This window comes from Neoarius graeffei, chromosome 24, assembly GCF_027579695.1.
Source record: "Neoarius graeffei isolate fNeoGra1 chromosome 24, fNeoGra1.pri, whole genome shotgun sequence".
Taxonomy (NCBI): domain Eukaryota; kingdom Metazoa; phylum Chordata; class Actinopteri; order Siluriformes; family Ariidae; genus Neoarius; species Neoarius graeffei.
Genome location: NC_083592.1, coordinates 11,445,193 through 11,466,523, shown reverse-complemented (window position 1 = coordinate 11,466,523; position 21,331 = coordinate 11,445,193). Strand labels below are relative to the sequence as shown.

At 43.9% G+C, this 21,331-nt stretch overlaps 1 protein-coding gene across 4 annotated transcripts in view; it reads left to right on the top strand.

Moving 5' to 3' along the window:
* The window catches only part of unc5db (unc-5 netrin receptor Db), a 484,543-nt gene that overhangs the window by 405,786 nt on the left and 57,426 nt on the right, over positions 1-21,331 (top strand). For all 4 annotated transcript variants that reach the window (XM_060906684.1, XM_060906685.1, XM_060906683.1 and 1 more), the window contains 2 exons: positions 1,195-1,464; positions 5,867-5,951. In XM_060906684.1, coding sequence (XP_060762667.1) covers positions 1,195-1,464; positions 5,867-5,951 — 355 coding nt within the window. The remainder of the gene's footprint in view (positions 1-1,194; positions 1,465-5,866; positions 5,952-21,331) is intronic.

The window sequence follows — 21,331 nt, the reverse complement described above, 5'->3', positions numbered from 1 at the left end:
CAGTTGACCCCAGGTACTTGAATTCACCAACTTTCTTTACGTCGACTCCTTGCATCTTCACTACACTCTCATCCCCATTCTCATTGATGCACATGTATTCTGTTTTGCTACTGCTCACCTTCATTCCTCTTCGTTCCAATGCATACCTCCATCTCTCCAAACCCAACTCAACCTCCTTTCTGTCGAGACCAAAAAACATTTATTAAAAACAAAATGACTGCAATAACGGCTGTGGATGTTTTTTGTTAACTAGGGTCTCATCTCATCTCATTATCTGTAGCCGCTTTATCCTGTTCTACAGGGTCGCAGGCAAGCTGGAGCCTATCCCAGCTGACTACGGGCGAAAGGCGGGGTACACCCTGGACAAGTTGCCAGGTCATCACAGGGCTGACACATAGACACAGACAACCATTCACACTCACATTCACACCTACGGTCAATTTAGAGTCACCAGTTAACCTAACCTGCATGTCTTTGGACTGTGGGGGAAACCGGAGCACCCGGAGGAAACCCACGCGGACACGGGGAGAACATGCAAACTCCTCACAGAAAGGCCCTCGCCGGCCACGGGGCTTGAACCCGGACCTTCTTGCTGTGAGGCGACAGCGCTAACCACTACACCACCGTGCCGCCCTTAACTAGAGTCATACTTTTTTTTTTTTTTTCCATTTGATGCAGTTTCAAATGAAATCCATTTGTTTTTGGCCTTTAATTCTGTACGTTTTTTTTTTTTTCCTTTCCTGGCATAAACTCAGAATAATCAGGAGCGATTGCCAGACTGATGCATCCGTTCCAGTGATCATAACCTCAGGCTGATTTTTAATGAGTAAAAATCTCCAGTTTTGCTCCCTCTAAATTATTATCAGTCCAGTTGTGACAACTCTGATTTCGGATCATAACTAATCAACATGTTTAACATATTTACAAGTCAACAATGTGTAGTGTAGCGAGAACACTGATTCTCATTAAAAAAAAAAAGTCTGACTGGAGCTTGTTTGGATGAGTCATGTAGATCTGATCGCCTGAACCTTAGCTTTATTCTCTCTCTCTCTCTCTCTCTCTCTCTCTCTCTCTCTCTCTCTCACACACACACTAATCCAGCAACCTGAGCCTGCTTTTGTGCTTTTCTTTCCATTGATATTGATTGTACCGATTGTTGTAGAAGAGAGAATCACCCTGTCCTCCTCCTCTCAGGCAACGCTCTGCTTTTGAATTCGTCGGCCCGGCCTGAGCAGACCTACAGCTTCCGCGACTCCGTGGGGAAAGAGCTGTTCGACCCTCTGCCTGACGCCACAGCGAAAGTCCAGAGCACCTTCACGGCCGAGTACCACGCCAAGACTTACCCTCAGGACCTGACATCACCGCTGCCCACCAACAACGGGCCCTACAACTCCTACAGGACTCACCTGAGGAGCAGCGGCGTGTTCGGGCACCAGGGAGGACGACTCGTCATGCCCAACGCAGGTAGGGCAGTGGAGATGCACCACTCTAACGATAACCACAAGGGCAGTCAGAAGAGCTTTCTTCACTTCTCCTCAAAATTGGTTCTGTAGTAAGTCCAGGTTCCTCGAGGTACCGGGAAACCTGCAGGATCTCAAATCCGATCTCGCGTCTCGGCTTTAATCCCAGTTTCTGCATTTACAAAGAGGACGCCGTCAAGTGGCAGAGCAGGGTCCAGTTTGGTCAGAGAAATTATTTAGCTATCTAGCTATTTATTTACTTTGTTGCTTATTAGTTTATTTGTTTGCTTATCTACTTATAGATTTATGTATTTGTTTGCGTAGAGTTTGCTCGTTTATTCATTTTGCTTGTTTGTCTTATTTAGTTGTTCGTTTGCTTATTTTATTTGCTTCTTCAGGTGTTTACTTATACATTTGCATATTTGTTTGCTTAATGTTTGTTTGCTTATTTCTTTATTTGAATTTTTGCATTTATTTGCTCGTTTGTTTGGTTTTCCTATTTACATATTCGCTGGCTTGTTTATTTATTTGTATGCTTGTGTGTGCTTGCCTATACATTTCAATAGTTTAGTTTATTTGCTAATTTTGTTTTTTTATTTGCCTGTTTTTGTGACTTATGCTTGTTTTGGCATTTATTGTTTTGCTTATTTCTTTTTCTTTGCTTATTTATTGGCTGGTTGCATATTTATTGGTTTGCTGATAAATTGTTTATCATTTGCTCATTTATTGATGCGCTTATTTTTCGGTTATTTGTTTGTTTCATGCCTGTCCACTCTTGTAATCAGAGATGCGGATGTTAATTTGGAGCGGCTCTGTACCGTGAGATCTCCATCATCTCTGAAGTAACGATGAAACTGCAGCATTAACGTTTCTTCCCTTTAGCTGTGTGTTTAACGGCGAGTCTGAGGATCAACAGCTTCATTACAGCTCTGAATGTAATTGCGTTAGTTTGTTTTAATGCCTTTAGCTGCACAGAGATGCGAGTTATTTTTTTCCCCAGTACTCTTAACCCTTTTGTCATGATTAAGATCCAATCTCAGGATCGTTAGCACCGAGCCGCCGCAGAAAGCGTGAGACGTGTTTGATTTGGCCGTGATGTGCTGTGAGACGATCGCCGTTCCCACTGACTAATGAGAAGAAGGTCAACAGTCCAGCAGGCCAGCGTTCTCTCCTGAAGGGTTCTTCAGTCCTCTTTAGAGTCACAGTCAAATCACCACCGCGCGCACGCTCCTGTCTGTCTGTGTGTGTGTGTGTGAATGACTGTTATGAACAGTTTGAGAACACTCCAGTTGTTCTGCTCTCCAAGGATATTTACAGAAGCACAGCTACATACAGATTTCTGGATAATGAAAAAGAAATTGGCCCAAAAAAATGTAATAAGCTTCAAGTTCAACAAAGCAGCTGTAACGATGCAGCGTTAATAGATTTTTAAAAACTGAGAAAATTAACAAACACTTACACTGGTCTTTTAGAGCATCTCTCTCTCCCCTTCTCCTCTCTCTGTGTCTCTCTCTCTCTCTTTTCTCCCTCTCTCCCCATCTCCTCTGTCTCTTTTCTCTCTCCCCTTCTCCTCTCTCTCCCCATCTCCTCTCTTTTCTCCTTCTCTCTCCCCATCTCTTCTGTCTCTCTCTCCCCTTCTCTCTCTTTTCTCCCTCTCTCCCCATCTCCTCTGTGTCTCCCTCTCTCTCCCCCCCCATCTCCTCTGTCTGTCTCTCCCCATCTCCTTGGTCTCCCTTTTCTCTCTCTCCCCCCATCTCCTCTGTCTGTCTCTCCCCATCTCATCTCTCTCCCTCTCCCCATCTCCTCTATCTCTCCCCATCTCCTCTCTCTCTCCCCATCTCCTCTCTCTGCCCATCTCCTCCCTCTCCCCCATCTCCCTCTCTCCCCATCTCCTCTGTCTCTCTTTTCTCTCTCCCCTTCTCCTCTCTCTCTCTCTCTCCCTCTCTCTCCCCATCTCCTCTCTTTTCTCCTTCTCTCTCTCCCCATCTCTTGTCTCTCTCCCCTTCTCTCTCTTTTCTCCCTCTCTCCCCATCTCCTCTGTGTCTCCCTCTCTCTCTCTCTCTCTCTCTCTCTCTCTCCCCCCATCTCCTCTGTGTCTCCCTCTCTCTCTCCCCCCCCATCTCCTTGGTCTCCCTTTTCTCTCTCTCCCCCCCATCTCCTCTGTCTGTCTCTCCCCCCATCTCCTCTGTCTGTCTCTCTCTCTCTCTCTCTCTCTCTCCCCATCTCCTCTCTCTCTCTCTCTCTCTCTCTCTCTCTCTCTCCCTCTCCCCATCTCCTCTCTCCCTCTCCCCATCTCCTCTCTCCCTCTCCCCATCTCCTCTCTCTCCCTCTCCCCATCTCCTCTCTCCCTCTCCCCATCTCCTCTCTCCCTCTCCCCATCTCCTCTCTCCCTCTCCCCATCTCCTCTCTCCCTCTCCCCATCTCCTCTCTCTCCCTCTCCCCATCTCCTCTCTCCCTCTCCCCATCTCCTCTCTCCCTCTCCCCATCTCCTCTCTCTCCCTCTCCCCATCTCCTCTCTCCCTCTCCCCATCTCCTCTCTCTCCCATTCCCCCATCTCCTCTCTCTCCCATTCCCCCATCTCCTCTCTCCCTCTCCCCATCTCCTCTGTGTCTGTCTCTCTCTCTCTCTCTCTCTCTCTCTCTCTGTGTCTGTCTCTCCCCATCTCCTCGGTCTTTCCTCTCTCTCTCGGTCTCTCCCTCTCCCCATCTCCTCTCTCTCTCTCTCTCTCTCTCTCTCTCTCTCTCTCTCTCTCTCTCTCTCCCATCTCCTCTCTCTCTCCCTCTCCCCATCTCCTCTTTCTCTCCCCATCTCCTCTGTCTCTCTGTGTCTGTCTCTCTCTCTTCTCCCTCTCTCCCCATCTCCTCTCTCTCTCTCTGTCTCTCTCTCGGTCTCTCTCCCCATCTCTGTCTGTTTCTCCCCATCTCCTTGGTCTCCCTTTTCTCTCTCTCCCCCATCTCCTCTGTCTGTCTTTCTCCCTCTCCCCATCTTCTCTCTCTCTCTCCCCATCTCCTCTCTCTCTCTCTCTCTCTCTCTCTCTCTCTCTCTCTCTCCCCCCCATCTCCTCGGTCTCTCTGTGTCTGTCTCTCTCTCTCTTCTCCCTCTCCCCCCATCTCCTCTCTCTGTGTCTCTCTCCCCCCATCTCCTCGGTCTCTCTCTCTGTCTCTCTCTTTCCCCTTCTCCTCTCTCTCTTTTCTCTCTCACCTCCCCCTCTCCTTCTCTCCTCTCTTTTCTCCCCCCCCATCCAAGGCCCCTATCAGCACAGGTAAATGACCTTGAAAGCACTCGAGCTCTTTCCTCCATTTTTATGTTCCTGTGTCTCCCTGACCTCACTGTTTACTTTATAGCGTGACCACATCACTCGCCCTCTGATCCACAGTCGAGCTGCAGCTGTTTTCATTTATATTTTCTCCCACAGCACCGTATTTACAGGAGCGGACCTGTTTCATGGACGTTCCACAACATTCAAAGGACCTGTGCATTATTTATCGTTCAGACTTTACCCATCGCTGGTTCTCTCACGAAATGACCTTCGATACCGCGGTAAACCTGAAAACCTCATCTTTCCATAATAACCATAAGCACTGAACATTGAGGTCATAAGAGAAAGGGTGAACAATAACCCCGCCCCCAGCCCCAACGTTCACCTTTTATACAATCAGTCATGCACATTTTTATTAATTGTTGAGTCTGAGATATTAATTATGGAAAAAAAACATGTTTTGTTGCCGTAAACACACATGGCTCTTTTTTTTTTTTTTAAACTTCTCAGTCCAACCATAAAGCATGGGGGGTTTACACAAATCCAATAGTTCATTGAGCGCTCTTACACAAATCGTCACTCCTGCGTGGTGTATTAGAGCCCTCTGGATTTCAGAATGTTCTTTTAAAACCGTCAGCGGTGAAGTGTATGCTGGATAACCAAATGATCTGCTGGATGGCAGAGCAGTCTGTGTGAACCCAAGGGCAGAGGAGATCAATAAAACAAAACTCTTACATTCATCATGTATTCTTCCACATAACTAAGAAATCACCAAAGAGCTCGTATTCCCGCCTGAGACGCTCTCTACTCGAGCTGAATAAAACAGCAAGTGTGTTGAACAAAAAAAGAATAATTTGTTTAGCATGTACACATCAAATGATGACAAAAAAAGAGCACGCTGCATTTCTGACCGAGCCGTATACGAGAAGGTCTGACAAAAACGTAGTCAGTCAATCAATTCCACTGCAGTGCGTTTATTCAGAGTGATCACCACAAGCCGGACGTCAGAGAGAACAAAATGTGTTTTCATTCCCGTGTGATTCATTACGTATTCATCAGCACGCCGAAGGGTTTCGGCTCGATTCAGAGGCGAGCGCGTTTCTGACGTGTGAGCTGACGGCTGATGTCTGGCGTGCTGTTTGTGCAGGTGTCAGTCTGCTGGTGTCCCATGGGGCGATCGCCGAGGACACGTCCTGGGAAATGTACATGCTCATCGATCAAGGAGAATCCAGGTGAAACTCAATATCCCTCCATCTTTCTGTACTTCTCCCTCTTTCCTTTTCCTGTTGAACTGCAAATCAATACACCTTCCTGTTTTTTCATGTGATATTCTGTTCGGGTTCATCCTGACATGTTTAATCAGGACTTTTCTGGATATGTTAAAGAGCAGGCACACATTAACGACAACCAAACGACACGCTAGAAACCTACGAGGTTTCTGTTAGAAAGCAGGAAGAAAAACGAGGCGGACTTGGAATTGCAACATAAACACACAAGAGGGGGGAAAAAAAGAGCTTAATCAGTCCACAGAGAGAATCCCGCTGATGCCAGAGGCATCCGTGTCCAGGAGTCCAAGAGCATAATTGGCTCTTGTAGGAACAGCAGTTTGGCTTCATGTGGCTTCCCGTATCTCCAAGGAAACCCATACGTGTTGTCGCCCTCCCTGGTTGGTAGACGTCATGATGGAGGCGAATTAGCTTGAGGTTGGGAAATGGCTGCCTTTCAGCAATCGCAAGATCTGGGATAGGACCAATTATTTTAAAGGAAAAATACAAACGATGTGACAGACCGTGTAGGGCTAAAGTGCCGCTGCATCGTTCTCTTTCGGTAGTGATGAAGCGAGGGTAAATTCCCAGTGCACCGCTTTCAGCAGGTAGAAGACAAGTGGAAATCTGCCAGCACGTCAATTAAAGTAGTTTCAACTAAAAAACTGAACTTGATGTCAAATTCGAAAGTAAAACAGAAAATCACATGCCAAGTACAAAGATTAATACGTGCAGGTTGGAGAATAGATGACTTGCAACCACGTGATCAAAATGCGCTACGTCATGAGCGTCCGCCATGACGGTGGATATACAGCGCAACTCGGACGGCAGCCGCTGAAAGCGCGTCTCTAAAGAGTGCTGAATTTTCCCACGATTTGAACGGTTGAGCGAAGATTCGATACGAAGAGAAGATAGATGCAGTATGTGTGGGTTTGACCAAGATTATTTTAAAAAGTCAGACTTTTCTGAAGATAAGACGCTTCTTCCGACCATCGAGCACCCGGATATCGCGTTCTGTCTGGTTTGGCAGACTTCATGGGTCGACAAATCTCAAACGAAGGCTTATAAGTCCGTGGAAGTCTGTAACGTCTTTGTGTCTGGATGGGTAAATAAATACCTTATTAATTAAACCAGTCAACGATGACAAAGCAGTTGGACTTGCATGGGCAAGTTAGGGTTTCTTTTGCATTTAGTTTACTTCTGTAGGCGAAGTGTGAAATTTTGACAAGTCTCTAGCTTTACGGCTCACAAATCACATTTCAATTTATTTCAGGTCAACCGCTCTATAGCAGTTTTATAGTTATAAAATGATAACGACAAGAGAGCGCTCATTTTATAGTACAATTCTAGCAAAATTCTTCCACGATATTATCGAGAGAGCTTTTCAATCTCACCGGAGATAAAATGATCACTGCAAACACGAGCTGTTTTGGTTTGAGCCTCTGTTAGATCAGCCCTGCCGATGTTGTTCAGCCGTGCTCGTCTCCTCTCCGTACTAAGCCTTAGTTTCCTCGCCCTCTTTCCGAATCGCCGACAGAATTCCAAAAAAGTCACGAGTACTGTTGTGACCACAACCACATACAGCACAAAGATATGGCAGAGCTAAAAGGATGCTTAAAGCAGTGGAAAAACAGAGTTGCCATGGATGCAAACGGCGCGCCTTTTGGCGGATGCCGCCTTTTTCACGGCTGAATTGTGCAGATCCGATTTTTTTTTTTTTTTGGGGGGGGGCGTTGGAGTGTCTGATTGTAATTTCATCAAGTAAATTCTGTATAAAAATTACTAAATAAGCAAATGCCGTTACAGTCCATGAAACAGGAAGTATAAGTATGAGAAGAAAACAGTAAATCAGAAAGCTGCGCATGTAAAGCCAATTGGCTGCGCGCCATTATCTGCTGCTGGCTGCACTTCACTGCACGCGCAAGGATTTCCATCAGTCCGACGTAAGTTACGTACGTGCGCAGCTTTCTGATTTACTGTTTTCTTCTCATACTTATACTTACTATGTTTCATGGACTGTAACGGCATTTGCTTATTTAGTAATTTTAATACAGAATTTACTTTGATGAAATTATAATCAGACACTCCAACCCCCCCCCCCCCCCCCCCCAAAAAAAAAAAACCCTCATCGGATCTGTACGATTCACACAAGTCCCCCAGACAGCTGTGATAAAGGTGGCATCCGCCAAAAGGCGCGCCGTTTGCATCCATGGTTGCGCACGCTTGACTACGTTTCGTTTGGAATGTCGCTTGACCCCGCATTTGTATATCCACCAACATGGCCGACATCCGGGTTTCTATTTTGCTTCGACGTCGCTTGCAAGTCAAGGATAAGCCAGTTGTTTCTAGCCAGTGAAAACCAGCAAGCAGGAATTAAAGAAGTGCGCAATCCACTGATTATGGAACACGAAAGTGGTCAGAACAAGATCGATTGAATTAAAATACCCGTCATGAAATTTGCCCTCCTTCATGAGTGATTTTATTTTTTATTTTCGAGCAAATTCAAATTTGTTTCAATACATCAGTCTGAGATATGATGAACAGATGTCCAGCTTTTACTGAAAACGTGTGGCAATTGAATGAACGTGCCTTTTTTTTTTTTTTTTCCTTCAAGCAACCAACGAGATACGGCTATATTTCAAAACGCAAACCCTTTATAAATTCAGACTGGGATTACTGTAAGTATTGGCAGTACTTTTCTCACGATTCAGACACCGTTGTAAGATTCACACTTTCAAGGTTCACAGTGAAATCCCCCGCTGCCTGAATTCAGTTCCTTTTTTTTTTTTTTACACTTTGTGTCCTTGCCCGTTGAATTAAACTGCCTTTTCACCGAAAAGAAATGTTCTGTTTTGCCGCAGTAATATTAAAACGTACAGTACAGTGTTGTCATGTCAAGGACAAAAAGGACACCAGAATCAGTCAAGTTCAGGGCTATCTCCAGGTTCTGCCAGATCTTGTCCGATCTCCTCTCCTGTCTTCTGACCTTGTGTTTTCAGTCTCTCCTTCCTCTCGCCTCCTTCTCGCCATCCCCAACACACAGCAGATGGTGCGAGTGCTCCTCTCGAAATCGCAGCCTCTCGGCGGGAGCCCTGCGAGAAGATCGTTTTCCCCCTTCGCCCTCGCGAGTCAAGTCACAAGTGCTTTCTGGAGGCGCGTGTGTTTTTGCACGTTCCTTCCTTTAATTGGCTTAAATGACTTTAGAGCAAGGATCAAAACGCGGCGCAGCCGCCTTGCACCACTGAAGCTCGTCACATGGGAAAGCATATTTAAAACGAGTCTCAAATTAGAAGTCTGTCCTCCCGAAATGCTTTAAAGTCAAAGCGGATGAAATTAAATAGCACATGGGTTTAAGTTGAGTTAAATTTGAATTTCCTTTAATCCATATACAGAGTTTGATGAAATGTTGAGTTGGATTACGGAGCGGGACATGAAACAGCATCTTTAATAACAAGTGTATATTAGGCTACGTTCACACTGCAGGCTGAAGTGACTCAAATCTGATTTTTTTGCCCATATGCGACCTGTATCCGATCTTTTATTGACAATATGAACGACACAGATCCGATTTTTTTCAAATCCGACCCAGGCCGTTTGGATATGTGGTCCTAATTCCGATTCCTATCCGATCTTTTCATATGCGACTTCAGTCTGAACCGCCAGGTCGCATTCATCCGACTTACACGTCATCAACAAGCCACAAACGTCACTATTCTGCGCTGAAGTAGGCGGCGGGTCTCTCAAAGTTACAACAACATGGCGCATAATCACGGGCGCAGATAGAGGGTGGGACGGGTGGGATTCGTCCCACCCAGATTTAAATTCACTTCGTTCGTCTATGCTGTCTTTCCTTGCATAAGGCAAACCTCATGGAAAAATCAAAAGACTAATTACCGTTCGGTTTATTGAGGTGCACGGCAGTGTATACATAGTTGCAACAACTCACATAAAACAAAACAAAGACTGATATTCGGTTGGTTGAGCTGCGCAGACTGCACAGGTTGCGAGCTCGAGCTTGGTTTCTATGGTAACCCACAACAAGCTTGACAGGCATATCGGGGTTGGGGTTGGTTTGCTGGCAGCTTTGTCCCCCCCAGTTCAAAAAACGTATCTGCGCCCCTGCGCATGACATCAATGTGAGGGACGCTTCGGGCTGTGAAGGTTCTGAATCTTCTCAATGGAAGGACGCAGAGGTTAGGGAGCTGATTTCCATTTGGGGGGATGCAGCTATTCAAGCTAGATTGGATGGGTCATACCGCAACCGGGCGGTTTTACTTCCGTAAACACTGGCCATGCTCACTGCGTGTGACGTCGTCGTATCCTGCAATGCGCATGCGGAACACTTTTAGGTCGCTTTTCGTTCATACTGAGGATCACATACAAGTCGCATATATTTGTTAATGTGAACGACCTCACAAAAAAAAATTGGATTTCACAAAAAAATCGGATTTCACATAAAAATCGGATTTCACATAAAAATCGGAATTGAGCATTAAGCCTTGCAGTGTGAACGTAGCGTTAGTCGGGCGATGAACAAATCTACTTTGTGATTGTGTTCTAATCAGTAGGCGTAATTTATCGACGAAACATTGACGTAACTTGGGAACTTAATCAAATCGTCAACTTGGTACGGACGAGCTTCCTGTCAATGATGATCAACGTCAACACGCGCCATAGGGTCATTGTTAAGACTTCATCGCGTCGCTCACGTCCTCATAACGTAACCCTGATTCTTTCCTTTGAAAAATTCATCCAAACATATAAGGTTTAATGATGGGAGAAAGTTTTATATCCTATTTGTGCTACAAATCATTTCTTCGCTTCTGCCGTGGAAAACGCAATTCCCAGTACATGAAGTTCTTTTATTCCGGTATTAAGCAGGGTAATGACCCTGTGACGGCTTCGTCTCATCTCCGCTGAAGGAGAACCAGCCTGGCTGTCATTGCTCACTCCGTACGCAGCCTTAAAAGGGAACGAGGGGCCGATGGGAAGCAATTACGGTGAGCGGATGCAAAACGGGAGTGTTCCGAGTCATTGTGCACACGGACGTAGATCGAGCTTTCCATTAGCTGAGAGAGATGTTGCATTGCAGAAAAGTGGGGAATGGAGAAGGTATGACCTTACAAGCCATTTCGACCTCTGCCCTGGCATGAAGAGACAGGAAATCGCAGGTGTAGCTTTTGTCCACTGATGCTACCGTTGCTTTGGGTTTTTTTTTTTAATTACATTACAAATAATTGCCTATCAATTATGCACATCAGTTATGTGGGATCCTCCGAAAACACTTCACATGCTGAGAATTTTACATTTCCTACGACAGAAACTACAGATTTTCCTGAGCTAATCTGGGGTGGGTTTCCCAAAAGCCTCTTAACGCTAAGAGCATCTTAACTCGGAGAGAGAGTGTTCATTGTGATGCTCACTTTACCATTTAACGATGATCTCTACGGTATGCTACGATGCTTTTGGGAAACCCACCCCTGCGTGTTTTCACTTTTGCATGCATCTCAATCGCGTGTTTTGTCATTTTAAAAAGTGTGGTTACCCTCGATAGCATTTCCTGTGATTCAAATAACCACTTTTTACAACCACGGTGAGCAGAAAAGCATTCCCGAATGCACAATATGTCCAAACTTTGAAGCAGATGGGCTTCAAAAACAGAATCTAAAGCTACAGTGGGACCAAAGCTGGACGGTTATAAGCTGGAAAAAGACTAAGTGATGTTTTTCAATTCTGTCTTCAACTGTCCAGTTTTGGTGCCAAAAGGAATAGAAATAATTTACTGTATATTAATTATACAGTAGGGGTGTTCACACGGCACATATTTGCATCGATGCTGCACCGATGTATTTTGTTGCGATATATCTTACACCGGTGTAAATTTTGTGGCGCGTTCACACTAGAGAGAAGCGTGTTAGCACCGGTGCAGCCCCACTTGCGGCAGTTTTTGCGACCGTGCTATACGATAGTAATAATGCGGAAATGAAATATGCGCATGCGTGAAAATGTACTTCCTTTTCCCGGTTGTCATGGCATCACCAAGCGCCGGGAAAACAACGTGGATGAAGACACCAGTGTTGCCAGATACTGCTGACGGTTTCCAGCCCAAAATATGTTCAAATCCGCCAAAATGCGCTTAAAACCGCCCAATCTGGCAACACTGGAAGACACGCAGTTCTGTTGTTGTTGATATTCGCCATTTTGGAAGCGCAAAATACCAGGATGCAAATTACGCAATGCCCGTATGTAATCAACTCTCCTTGCGTGTAGCGAGTCTACCCCTGTAGCGTTCAGACGTCCCATTTTATATCGGTGCTGCCCCGCAAACTAGCATTTACTCCGGAGTACATTTCTTAAACCGCCTCCCGAGCAGGGTTAGATTTGCACCGGTTTAAGCAGCTTTCAGGGGCGACACCGGTATAACTTTGTACCGTGTGAACGCTCTACCGGGGCAGCCCCGGTGCTACACCGGAGTAAAAGTTGCCGTGTGAACACCCCTTATGATTCGGTGATTATTGTTGTCAACAGTTCTCTGATTTGGGAAAGACCTTGCCGTTTCTCTAATTTACTCACATTAGATTGAAAGATTTCCAGAAAGTTCCACAGGGCGTCTGGTTGAAACCGATTATGAACGCAAGTGATTCTGATTAAATTAGCACAGACTCGTTGTTTTTGTTTTTTTTTTCCTGATAACGGTTTTTTTCAAATCGGGTGCAGTAATAACTGCTCAGTAGTGAACGCGGGCGTACCATAAGCGTGATACTGGAGGACTGGGATTTGCCCTGTCATTTCCAATCCCTGATGCGTCACTTTTAGTGCTTATAAACGGATTCTGTTCGCACCTGTTGTGAAAGCGAGCGTCTCGGTCTCTCTTTTTTTTTGTTCCTCTCCTCTGAAACCATCATCCATGAAGCTGTCACTCAAACCCTTCTCTGGCCAGGAGGGAGCGGTGGAGAATTGAATTTTCCTCTATCACGGTCAGATAGTGCGCATCGAATGCACCTTCACTCTGCAGCATAATAGGAATCCATTAAAATCCGCCAAACACTATCGATCACGACTGCCACCTGAAAGGTGACTTCCCTCCAAGATATTTTAAGCCCATCGGAAATCAGATTATACTCCATTGCCGAGCTTTTTCCCCACGTCAGCGTTTTATTTCATCTGTTTGTTTTTCTTTCTCGAGAGCGCCTCCACGTTGTGTGTCATTACAAGGGTTTTACAAAACCCGCGAGTCAAGTCATTAACCGTAGAGATATTAAACATATGTATCAGTATGTGCGAGGTTGTTTGCGGTATTAAAACCCGCACCTCCACTCTATCAGATATCCATTAAATCTGAGGCACCGTCGTGAGCAGCGCGGCCACTAATGGCTCCCTTTCATTCCTTGTTAAGTCTCGCAGGGATGAATCATCCGTCACTTTGAATAATGTACCTCATTATGGACCCGGCTAGCTCGAGCAACAGACCCTCGACAGTAATGTAGAATAGAATCATGTCGAGGAAAGATGATGAGGCGCTTTAGATGCTTGGGCGTCCTGTCTCACAGGTGTCATATGACGATGGAGATTTTGGCTCGCGTTACGGACGCAGGAGGGTTGATTTGGCTGTTCAGATGTAACCGTGATTGAGTGTTTTGTTTAAACGTGTGTGAAGCAGTGCAGGGATTTAAGATGGACTCATTTTGGTGTTTCATTGAGGAAGAATTTGACTCGGGTGACCATCAGAGAGTTGAGAGTGTAGTTCAAGGCACAAGCTTATATTAATGCACGCGATCTAAAACGTTATCGTTTCTATAGTAACAGCTCATGCACAGGGACTTGTACAGTGGTGCTTGAAAATTTGTGAACCCTTTAGAATTTTCTATATTTCTGCATAAATATGACCTAAAACATCATCAGATTTTCACACAAGTCCTAAAAGTAGATAAAGAGAACCCAGTTAAACAAATGAGACAAAAATATTATACTTGGTCATTTATTTATTGAGGAAAATGATCCAATGTTACATATCTGTGAGTGGCAAAAGTATGTGAACCTTTGCTTTCAGTATCTGGTGTGACCCCCTTGTGCAGCAATAACTGCAACTAAACGTTTGCGGTAACTGTTGATCAGTCCTGCACACCGGCTTGGAGGAATTTTAGCCCATTCCTCCGTACAGAACAGCTTCAACTCTGGGATGTTGGTGGGTTTCCTCACATGAACTGCTCACTTCAGGTCCTTCCACAACATTTCCATTGGATTAAGGTCAGGACTTTGACTTGGCCATTCCAAAACATTCACTTTATTCTTCTTTAACCATTCTTTGGTAGAACAACTTGTGTGCTTAGGGTCGTTGTCTTGCTGCATGACCCACCTTCTCTTGAGATTCAGTTCATGGACAGATGTCCTGACATTTTCCTTTAGAATTCACTGGTATAATTCAGAATTCACTGTTCCATCAGTGATGGCAAGCTGTCCTGGCCCAGATGCAGCAAAACAGGCCCAAACCATGATATTACCACCACCATGTTTCACAGATGGGATAAGGTTGTTATGCTGGAATGCAGTGTTTTCCTTTCTCCAAACATAACGCTTCTCATTTAAACCAAAAAGTTCTATTTTGGTCTCATCCATCCACAAAACATTTTTCCAATAGCCTTCTGGCTTGTCCACATGATCTTTAGCAAACTACAGACGAGCAGTAATGTTCTTTTTGGAGAGCAGTGGCTTTCTCCTTGCAACCCTGCCATGCACACCATTGTTGTTCAGTGTTTTCCTGATGGTGGACTCATGAACATTAACATTAGCCAATGTGAGAGAGGCCTTCAGTTGCTTCGAAGTTACCCTGGGGTCCTTTGTGACCTCGCCGACTATTACACGCCTTGCTCTTGGAGTGATCTTTGTTGGTTGACCACTCCTCGGAGGGTAACAATGGTCTTGAATTTCCTCCGTTTGTACACAATCTGTCTGACTGTGGATTGGTGGAGTCCAAACTCTTTCGAGATGGTTTTGTAACCTTTTCCAGCCTGATGAGCATCAACAATGCTTTTCCTGAGGTCCTCAGAAATCTCCTTTGTTCGTGCCATGATACACTTCCACAAATATGTGTTGTGAAGATCAGGCTTTGATAGAGCCCTGTTCTTTAAATAAAACAGGGTGCCCACTCACACCTGATTGTCATCCCATTGATTGAAAACACCTGACTCTAATTTCACCTTCAAATTAACTGCTAAACCTAGAGGTTCACATACTTTTGCCACTGACAGATATGTAATATTGGATGATTTTCCTCAATAAATAAATGACCAAGTATAATATTTTTGTCTCATTTGTTTAACTGGGTTCTCTTTATCTACTTTTAGGACTTGTGTGAAAATCTGATGATGTTTTAGGTCATATTTATGCAGAAATATAGAAAATTCTAAAGGGTTCACAAACTTTCAAGCACCACTGTACACTACCGTTCAAAAGTTTGGGGTCACCCAGACAATTTTGTGTTTTCCATGAAAAGTCACACTTTTATTTCCCACCATAAGTTGTAAAATGAATAGAAAATATAGTCAAGACTTTTTTCTGGCCATTTTGAGCATTTAATCGACCCCACAAATGTGATGCTCCAGAAACTCAATCTGCTCAAAGGAAGGTCAGTTTTATAGCTTCTCTAAAGAGCTCAACTGTTTTCAGCTGTGCTAACATGATTGTACAAGGGTTTTCTAATCATCCATTAGCCTTCTGAGGCAATGAGCAAACACATTGTACCATTAGAACACTGGAGTGATAGTTGCTGGAAATGGGCCTCTATACACCTATGGAGATATTGCACCAAAAACCAGACATTTGCAGCTAGAATAGTCATTTACCACATTAGCAATGTATAGAGTGGATTTCTGATTACCGTATCTTCCGGACTATACGTCGCTCCGGAGTTTAAGTCGCATCAGCCAAAAAATGCATTATGAAGACGAAAAAAACGTAGTCCGGTGCGACGTATATATAAGTCGCACTTTTTTGAAGGGTTATTCTATCCATAGAATCTGTGATTGTATCTGATAAGCGGCGCGTGGTTACTGCGCGACTGCATTGTTTATTTAATAAACGAACAGCTGAGCAGTGATAACGCGCCCTTTGCCCTGTAAGTAGCCTAGTCTGATTATTTTAAATATCTACTACTATCTTTAATACTATCACTATCGTTATTACTAATAGCCTATATTATTATTATTATAACTAATATTAGTAGCCTATTACTGATGCATTAATCAGTTTGCTTTTAGAATATTTTTACCGGTAGGGCTTATTATCGCCCCATGGCTCTTTCATCTGTGTTATTAAAGCTGTAGTCATCATCGAGGAGTGTCATTCTTCATTTTTGTCGAATTTTATTTCATCAAATCAGAGGCCAAGTAGGCTATAGGTATATCATCTCCAAAGACAGGTACGGTAGTAAAAACAACCGTCTAGTGAAAAAAAACAACAACCGCTCAGAGAAAAAAAACAGGCAGAAAGTGCGCCTGCCAGTTAACGTCATATCAGATAAAAACATTAAAGGTTATTCAGACCATTAACACCATAACATCAGAGATGAAGAATAAAGTTCATCTTGGAAGGAGAGTTATTTTTAAAAATGCAAAGCAAAATCATTTATAATAGCCCAGAGAAAAACTGGCTGAATATGTACCGTAACATCAAGTTATTCAATAGCCTATAGGCCTAAAATCATTACATAACTTATTTAAATAACTATAGGCCTATCATTAATAATAAAACACAGGTCAATCAAGTTTATCAAGCCGACGATTTCACTCCAAATCAGCAAATCCATTGAATTCCTCATCCTCGGTGTCGCTTCTGAACAACTCTGCCAACTCCAGTGGCAGACGAAGCGCCGTTTCCTCTTCTTCTGCGTGGCTGTCGTCAGACTCGGCATCAGCTCCAGTTATTCCGCGGTGAAAAAAAAAAGTATATACGTCGCACCGGAGTATAAGTCGCATGGCCAGCCGAACCATGAAAAAAAGTGCGACTTATAGTCCGAAAAATACGGTAGTTTAAAGTGATCTTCATTGAAAAGAACAGTGCTTTTCTTTCAAAAATAAGGAAATTTCAAAGTGACCCCAAACTTTTGAACGGTAGTGTATGTTGAAGTGTATTCAGCATCTTTGGGAAGACTCTTCAGGGTCAGAGTTTTGTAGTAGTTTTTGGAGCCAGCTTTCTGTCCTGGGAAAGGACAGAGCGTTGCAGTTTCTTGCAGCTGCATTTTTGTCTTATTAATTTAAGAGAGAGAGAAATGAGGGAACAACCGTTTGTTGCATGCTATCATCCAGAGACCGCGAGTTGGCCTAGGGGTTAGCATGTCTGCCTCTCAACCGGGAGCTCGCAAGTTCGACTCGCAGTCGGGTCATAAAAATGGTACCTGCTGCCGTCTAGCAAAGCACGCTGCAATACAGATCTGAGTGGGGAGTCAAACTCTCGCACTTACCAGAGGACTAGCCTCCCACTGTAACCCTAGCGATAGACGACTCGCAACCATGTGATCAAAATGCGCTACGTCATGAGCGTCTGCCATGATGGTTGATAAAGCGACTAGGATGGCAGCTGCTGAAAGCGTGTCTCTAATCAATGCTGAACTTTCTCAGTATTGCCACGATTTGAACGGTCGAGCGAAGATTCGATACAAAGAGAAGATAGATGTGTCTGGTTTTGACCCATATTATTTAAAAAAGTCAGACTTTTTTTTTTTTTAAAGATAAGACGCTTCTTCCGACCATCGAGTACCCAGATAATTGCATTCTATCTGGTTCGGCTGCCGAAGAATCAAGTCCGACCTCAGACGAAACACAGCCCGTGTTCTGAGTGGGTGCCCAGTCTGGATTGTTTCTATCGTATAATTTTGCTGGCGCTCCTAGAAGCGAAATGGTAATACACGTGTTAAAATTATAACGACCGAGTGAACCACGACAAGAGAGTGCCGATTTTATAGCAAAATTTTAGCAACACGAAATAAAATTCTTCCATGGTCTTATCAAGAAAGCTTTTGAATCTCACCTGAGATAAAATGATCACTGCAAACACGAGGTGTTTTGGTTTTAGCCTCTGTTCGATCAGCCCTGCCGATGTTGTTCAGCCATGCTCGTCTCCTCTCCGTACTAAGCCTCAGTGTTTCCTCGCCCTCTTTCCGAATCGCCGACGGAATTCCAAAAAATCGAAACGTGACACAGTCACAAGTACTGTTATTACGACAACCATTTACAGCACAAAGATATGGCATACAGTGGTTCTTGAAACTTTGTGAACCCTTTAGAGTTACTATATTTCTGCATAAATATGACCTAAAACAACAACAGATTTTCACACAAGTCCTAAAAGTAGGTAAAGAGAACCCAGTTAAACAAATGAGACAAAAATATCACACTTGGTCATTTATTTATTGAGGAAAATGATCCAATATTACATATGTGAGTGGCAAAAGTATGTGAACCTCTAGGATTAGCAGTTAATTTGAAGGTGAAATTAGAGTCAGGTGTTTTCAATCAATGGGATGACAATCAGGTGTGAGTGGGCACCCTGTTTTATTTAAAGAACAGGGATCTATCAAAGTCTGATCTTCACAACACATGTTTGTGGAAGTGTATCATGGCACAAACAAAGGAGATTTCTGAGGACCTCAGAAAAAGCGTTGTTGATGCTCATCAGGCTGGAAAAGGTTACAAAACCATCTCTAAAGAGTTTGGACTCCACCAATCCACAGTCAGACAGATTGTGTACAAATGGAGGAAATTCAAGACCATTGTTACCCTCCCCAGGAGTGGTCGACCAACAAAGACCACTCCAAGAGCAAGGCATGTAATATTCGGCAAGGTCACAAAGGACCCCAGGGTAACTTCTAAGCAACTGAAGGCCTCTCTCCCATTGGCTAATGTTAATGTTCATGAGTCCACCATCAGGAGAACACTGAACAACAATAGTGTGCATGGCAGGGTTGCAAGGAGAAAGCCACTGCTCTCCAAAAAGAACATTGCTGCTCGTCTGCAGTTTGCTAAAGATCACGTGGACAAGCCAGAAGGCTATTGGAAAAATGTTTTGTGGACGGATGAGACCAAAATGGAACTTTTTGGTTTAAATGAGAAGCGTTATGTTTGGAGAAAGGAAAACACTGCATTCCAGCATAAGAACCTTATCCCATCTGTGAAACATGGTGGTGGTAGTATCGTGGTTTGGGCCTGTTTTGCTGCATCTGGGCCAGGACAGCTTGCCATCACTGATGGAACAATGAATTCTGAATTATACCAGCGAATTCTAAAGGAAAATGTCAGGACATCTGTCCATGAACTGAATCTCAAGAGAAGGTGGGTCATGCAGCAAGACAACGACCCTAAGCACACAAGTCGTTCTACCAAAGAATGGTTAAAGAAGAATAAAGTGAATGTTTTGGAATGGCCAAGTCAAAGTCCTGACCTTAATCCAATCAAAATGTTGTGGAAGGACCTGAAGCGAGCAGTTCATGTGAGGAAACCCACCAACATCCCAGAGTTGAAGCTGTTCTGTACGGAGGAATGGGCTAAAATTCCTCCAAGCCGGTGTGCAGGACTGATCAACAGTTACCGCAAACGTTTAGTTGCAGTTATTGCTGCACAAGGGGGTCACACCAGATACTGAAAGCAAAGGCTCACATACTGATATGTAATATTGGATCATTTTCCTCAATAAATAAATGATCATATTTGGTCATATTCATTCAGAAATATAGAAAATTCCAAAGGGTTTACAAACTTTCAAGCACCACTGTAGCTAAAAGAAAGAGAATTGCGCACGCGTGACTGTGTTTTGTATGGAATGTCGCTTGACCCCGCATTTGTATATCCACCGCCATGGCCGACACCCGGGTTTCTATTTTGCTTCGACGTCACTTGCAAGTCAAGGATAAGTCATCTGACAGTTGTTTCTAGCCAATGAAAACCAGCAAGCAGGAATTAAAGAAGTGCGCAATCCACGAAAGGAAATGATGCTTACAGAAAACAAGCGGGAAGTGAACGGGGTCAGACGTGGCCCAGATTACAATTACAGTGATACTAGCCAATCACGGGCACCCGTAAGCTCATGTATGCAGAAGAGAGCAGGGTGCGCTTTCTTCTGAGTGTGTTGTGCTGCCGGCGGCAGGAGAGATATTGCACTTTATATTGCACATTGTCCGGTATTGCTTATTGTTAGGCTCGGCTACTGCTCCTTCCCGTCCTCTGATCGCGTTGAACGAGGATGTGTAAAGGGCCATCGAGGCTCAGGAACTCTCAGTGATTGATTAAAGTCAAGCTCGAGGTTTCAAAAAAATACTTGAAATGATGAATGCTTTCTTCAGGAAGCCATCATGCATGAAGTATGAAATTGTTAATGTAAGTGAGTGGGAACAGATGAATAGGCTGATTGACAGTTCTGGCCCTTGTTCCCTCTCAGGAGACGCTGAATCACTTTTTCAGCCGTGGATTCTGAAAAGCCTTTTATGCTTCAGATAAAACCTGGAGAACGTAAACCATTTAAGGCTCAATAATGTATTATATAAATTCAGATATGTCACGACTGTTCGCCTTGGCAAATTGTTTCTTGTTAACAGAGGTCAAAGAGGATATTAAAAAATGAAGAAAAACAAATCTAAGCTGAATATTTTTGGCATGCTGTTTCTTTGTCACTCTTTTAAAACGTCCATTTGAAAGTCTGCCTAATACACGCTTTAACTGATAGAATTGTAATATAAACAAGACAGGATCCATTTTGCGATAAATAAAAAAATAAAAAAATAAATTATCTGCAGTTTACAAAGAATGCTACCAGATCTCCTCCCATCCTTTTGTCCCGAATTTTCGTGATGGACACGAGCCTTCATTAACTTCATCCTTTTGTGCGCGTTTCACACACCGTCACAAGGAGACGGCAGAAAGCGATGATATGTTGGAAATTATAATCAAAGCCTTATGAATATGCAGCAGCCAGTCAATGATTTGCTCCCAGATGACCTTCGGGAATCAGCAGATTTTTTTTTTCCTCCCCTTTCTGCACAATTACGGGTCTCTCTGCAAAAACATGCTTCCTTTAATGACTTCCAAGCCTGCTAACTTGGCAGTTGAGGTAATTGTTTGTGCAGGATCGTGCCGTTTGCGTACACAGAAACAGTCCTGGTGGTGCACGTTTTGATTTGTTTTATGATACCTGATTGTTAAATCCAGCCAGATGGGAGGATGTGAAATTGTAAAGTCGTCCGCGAAACCTGAATGCTCCTTTAAAAAAAAAAAAACCACACTATTTAGCAAAGGATGCCACAATGACCCAGGTTACATTTATAACAAAATTCATTGAAATTAATATTTAAAATCTTTCCT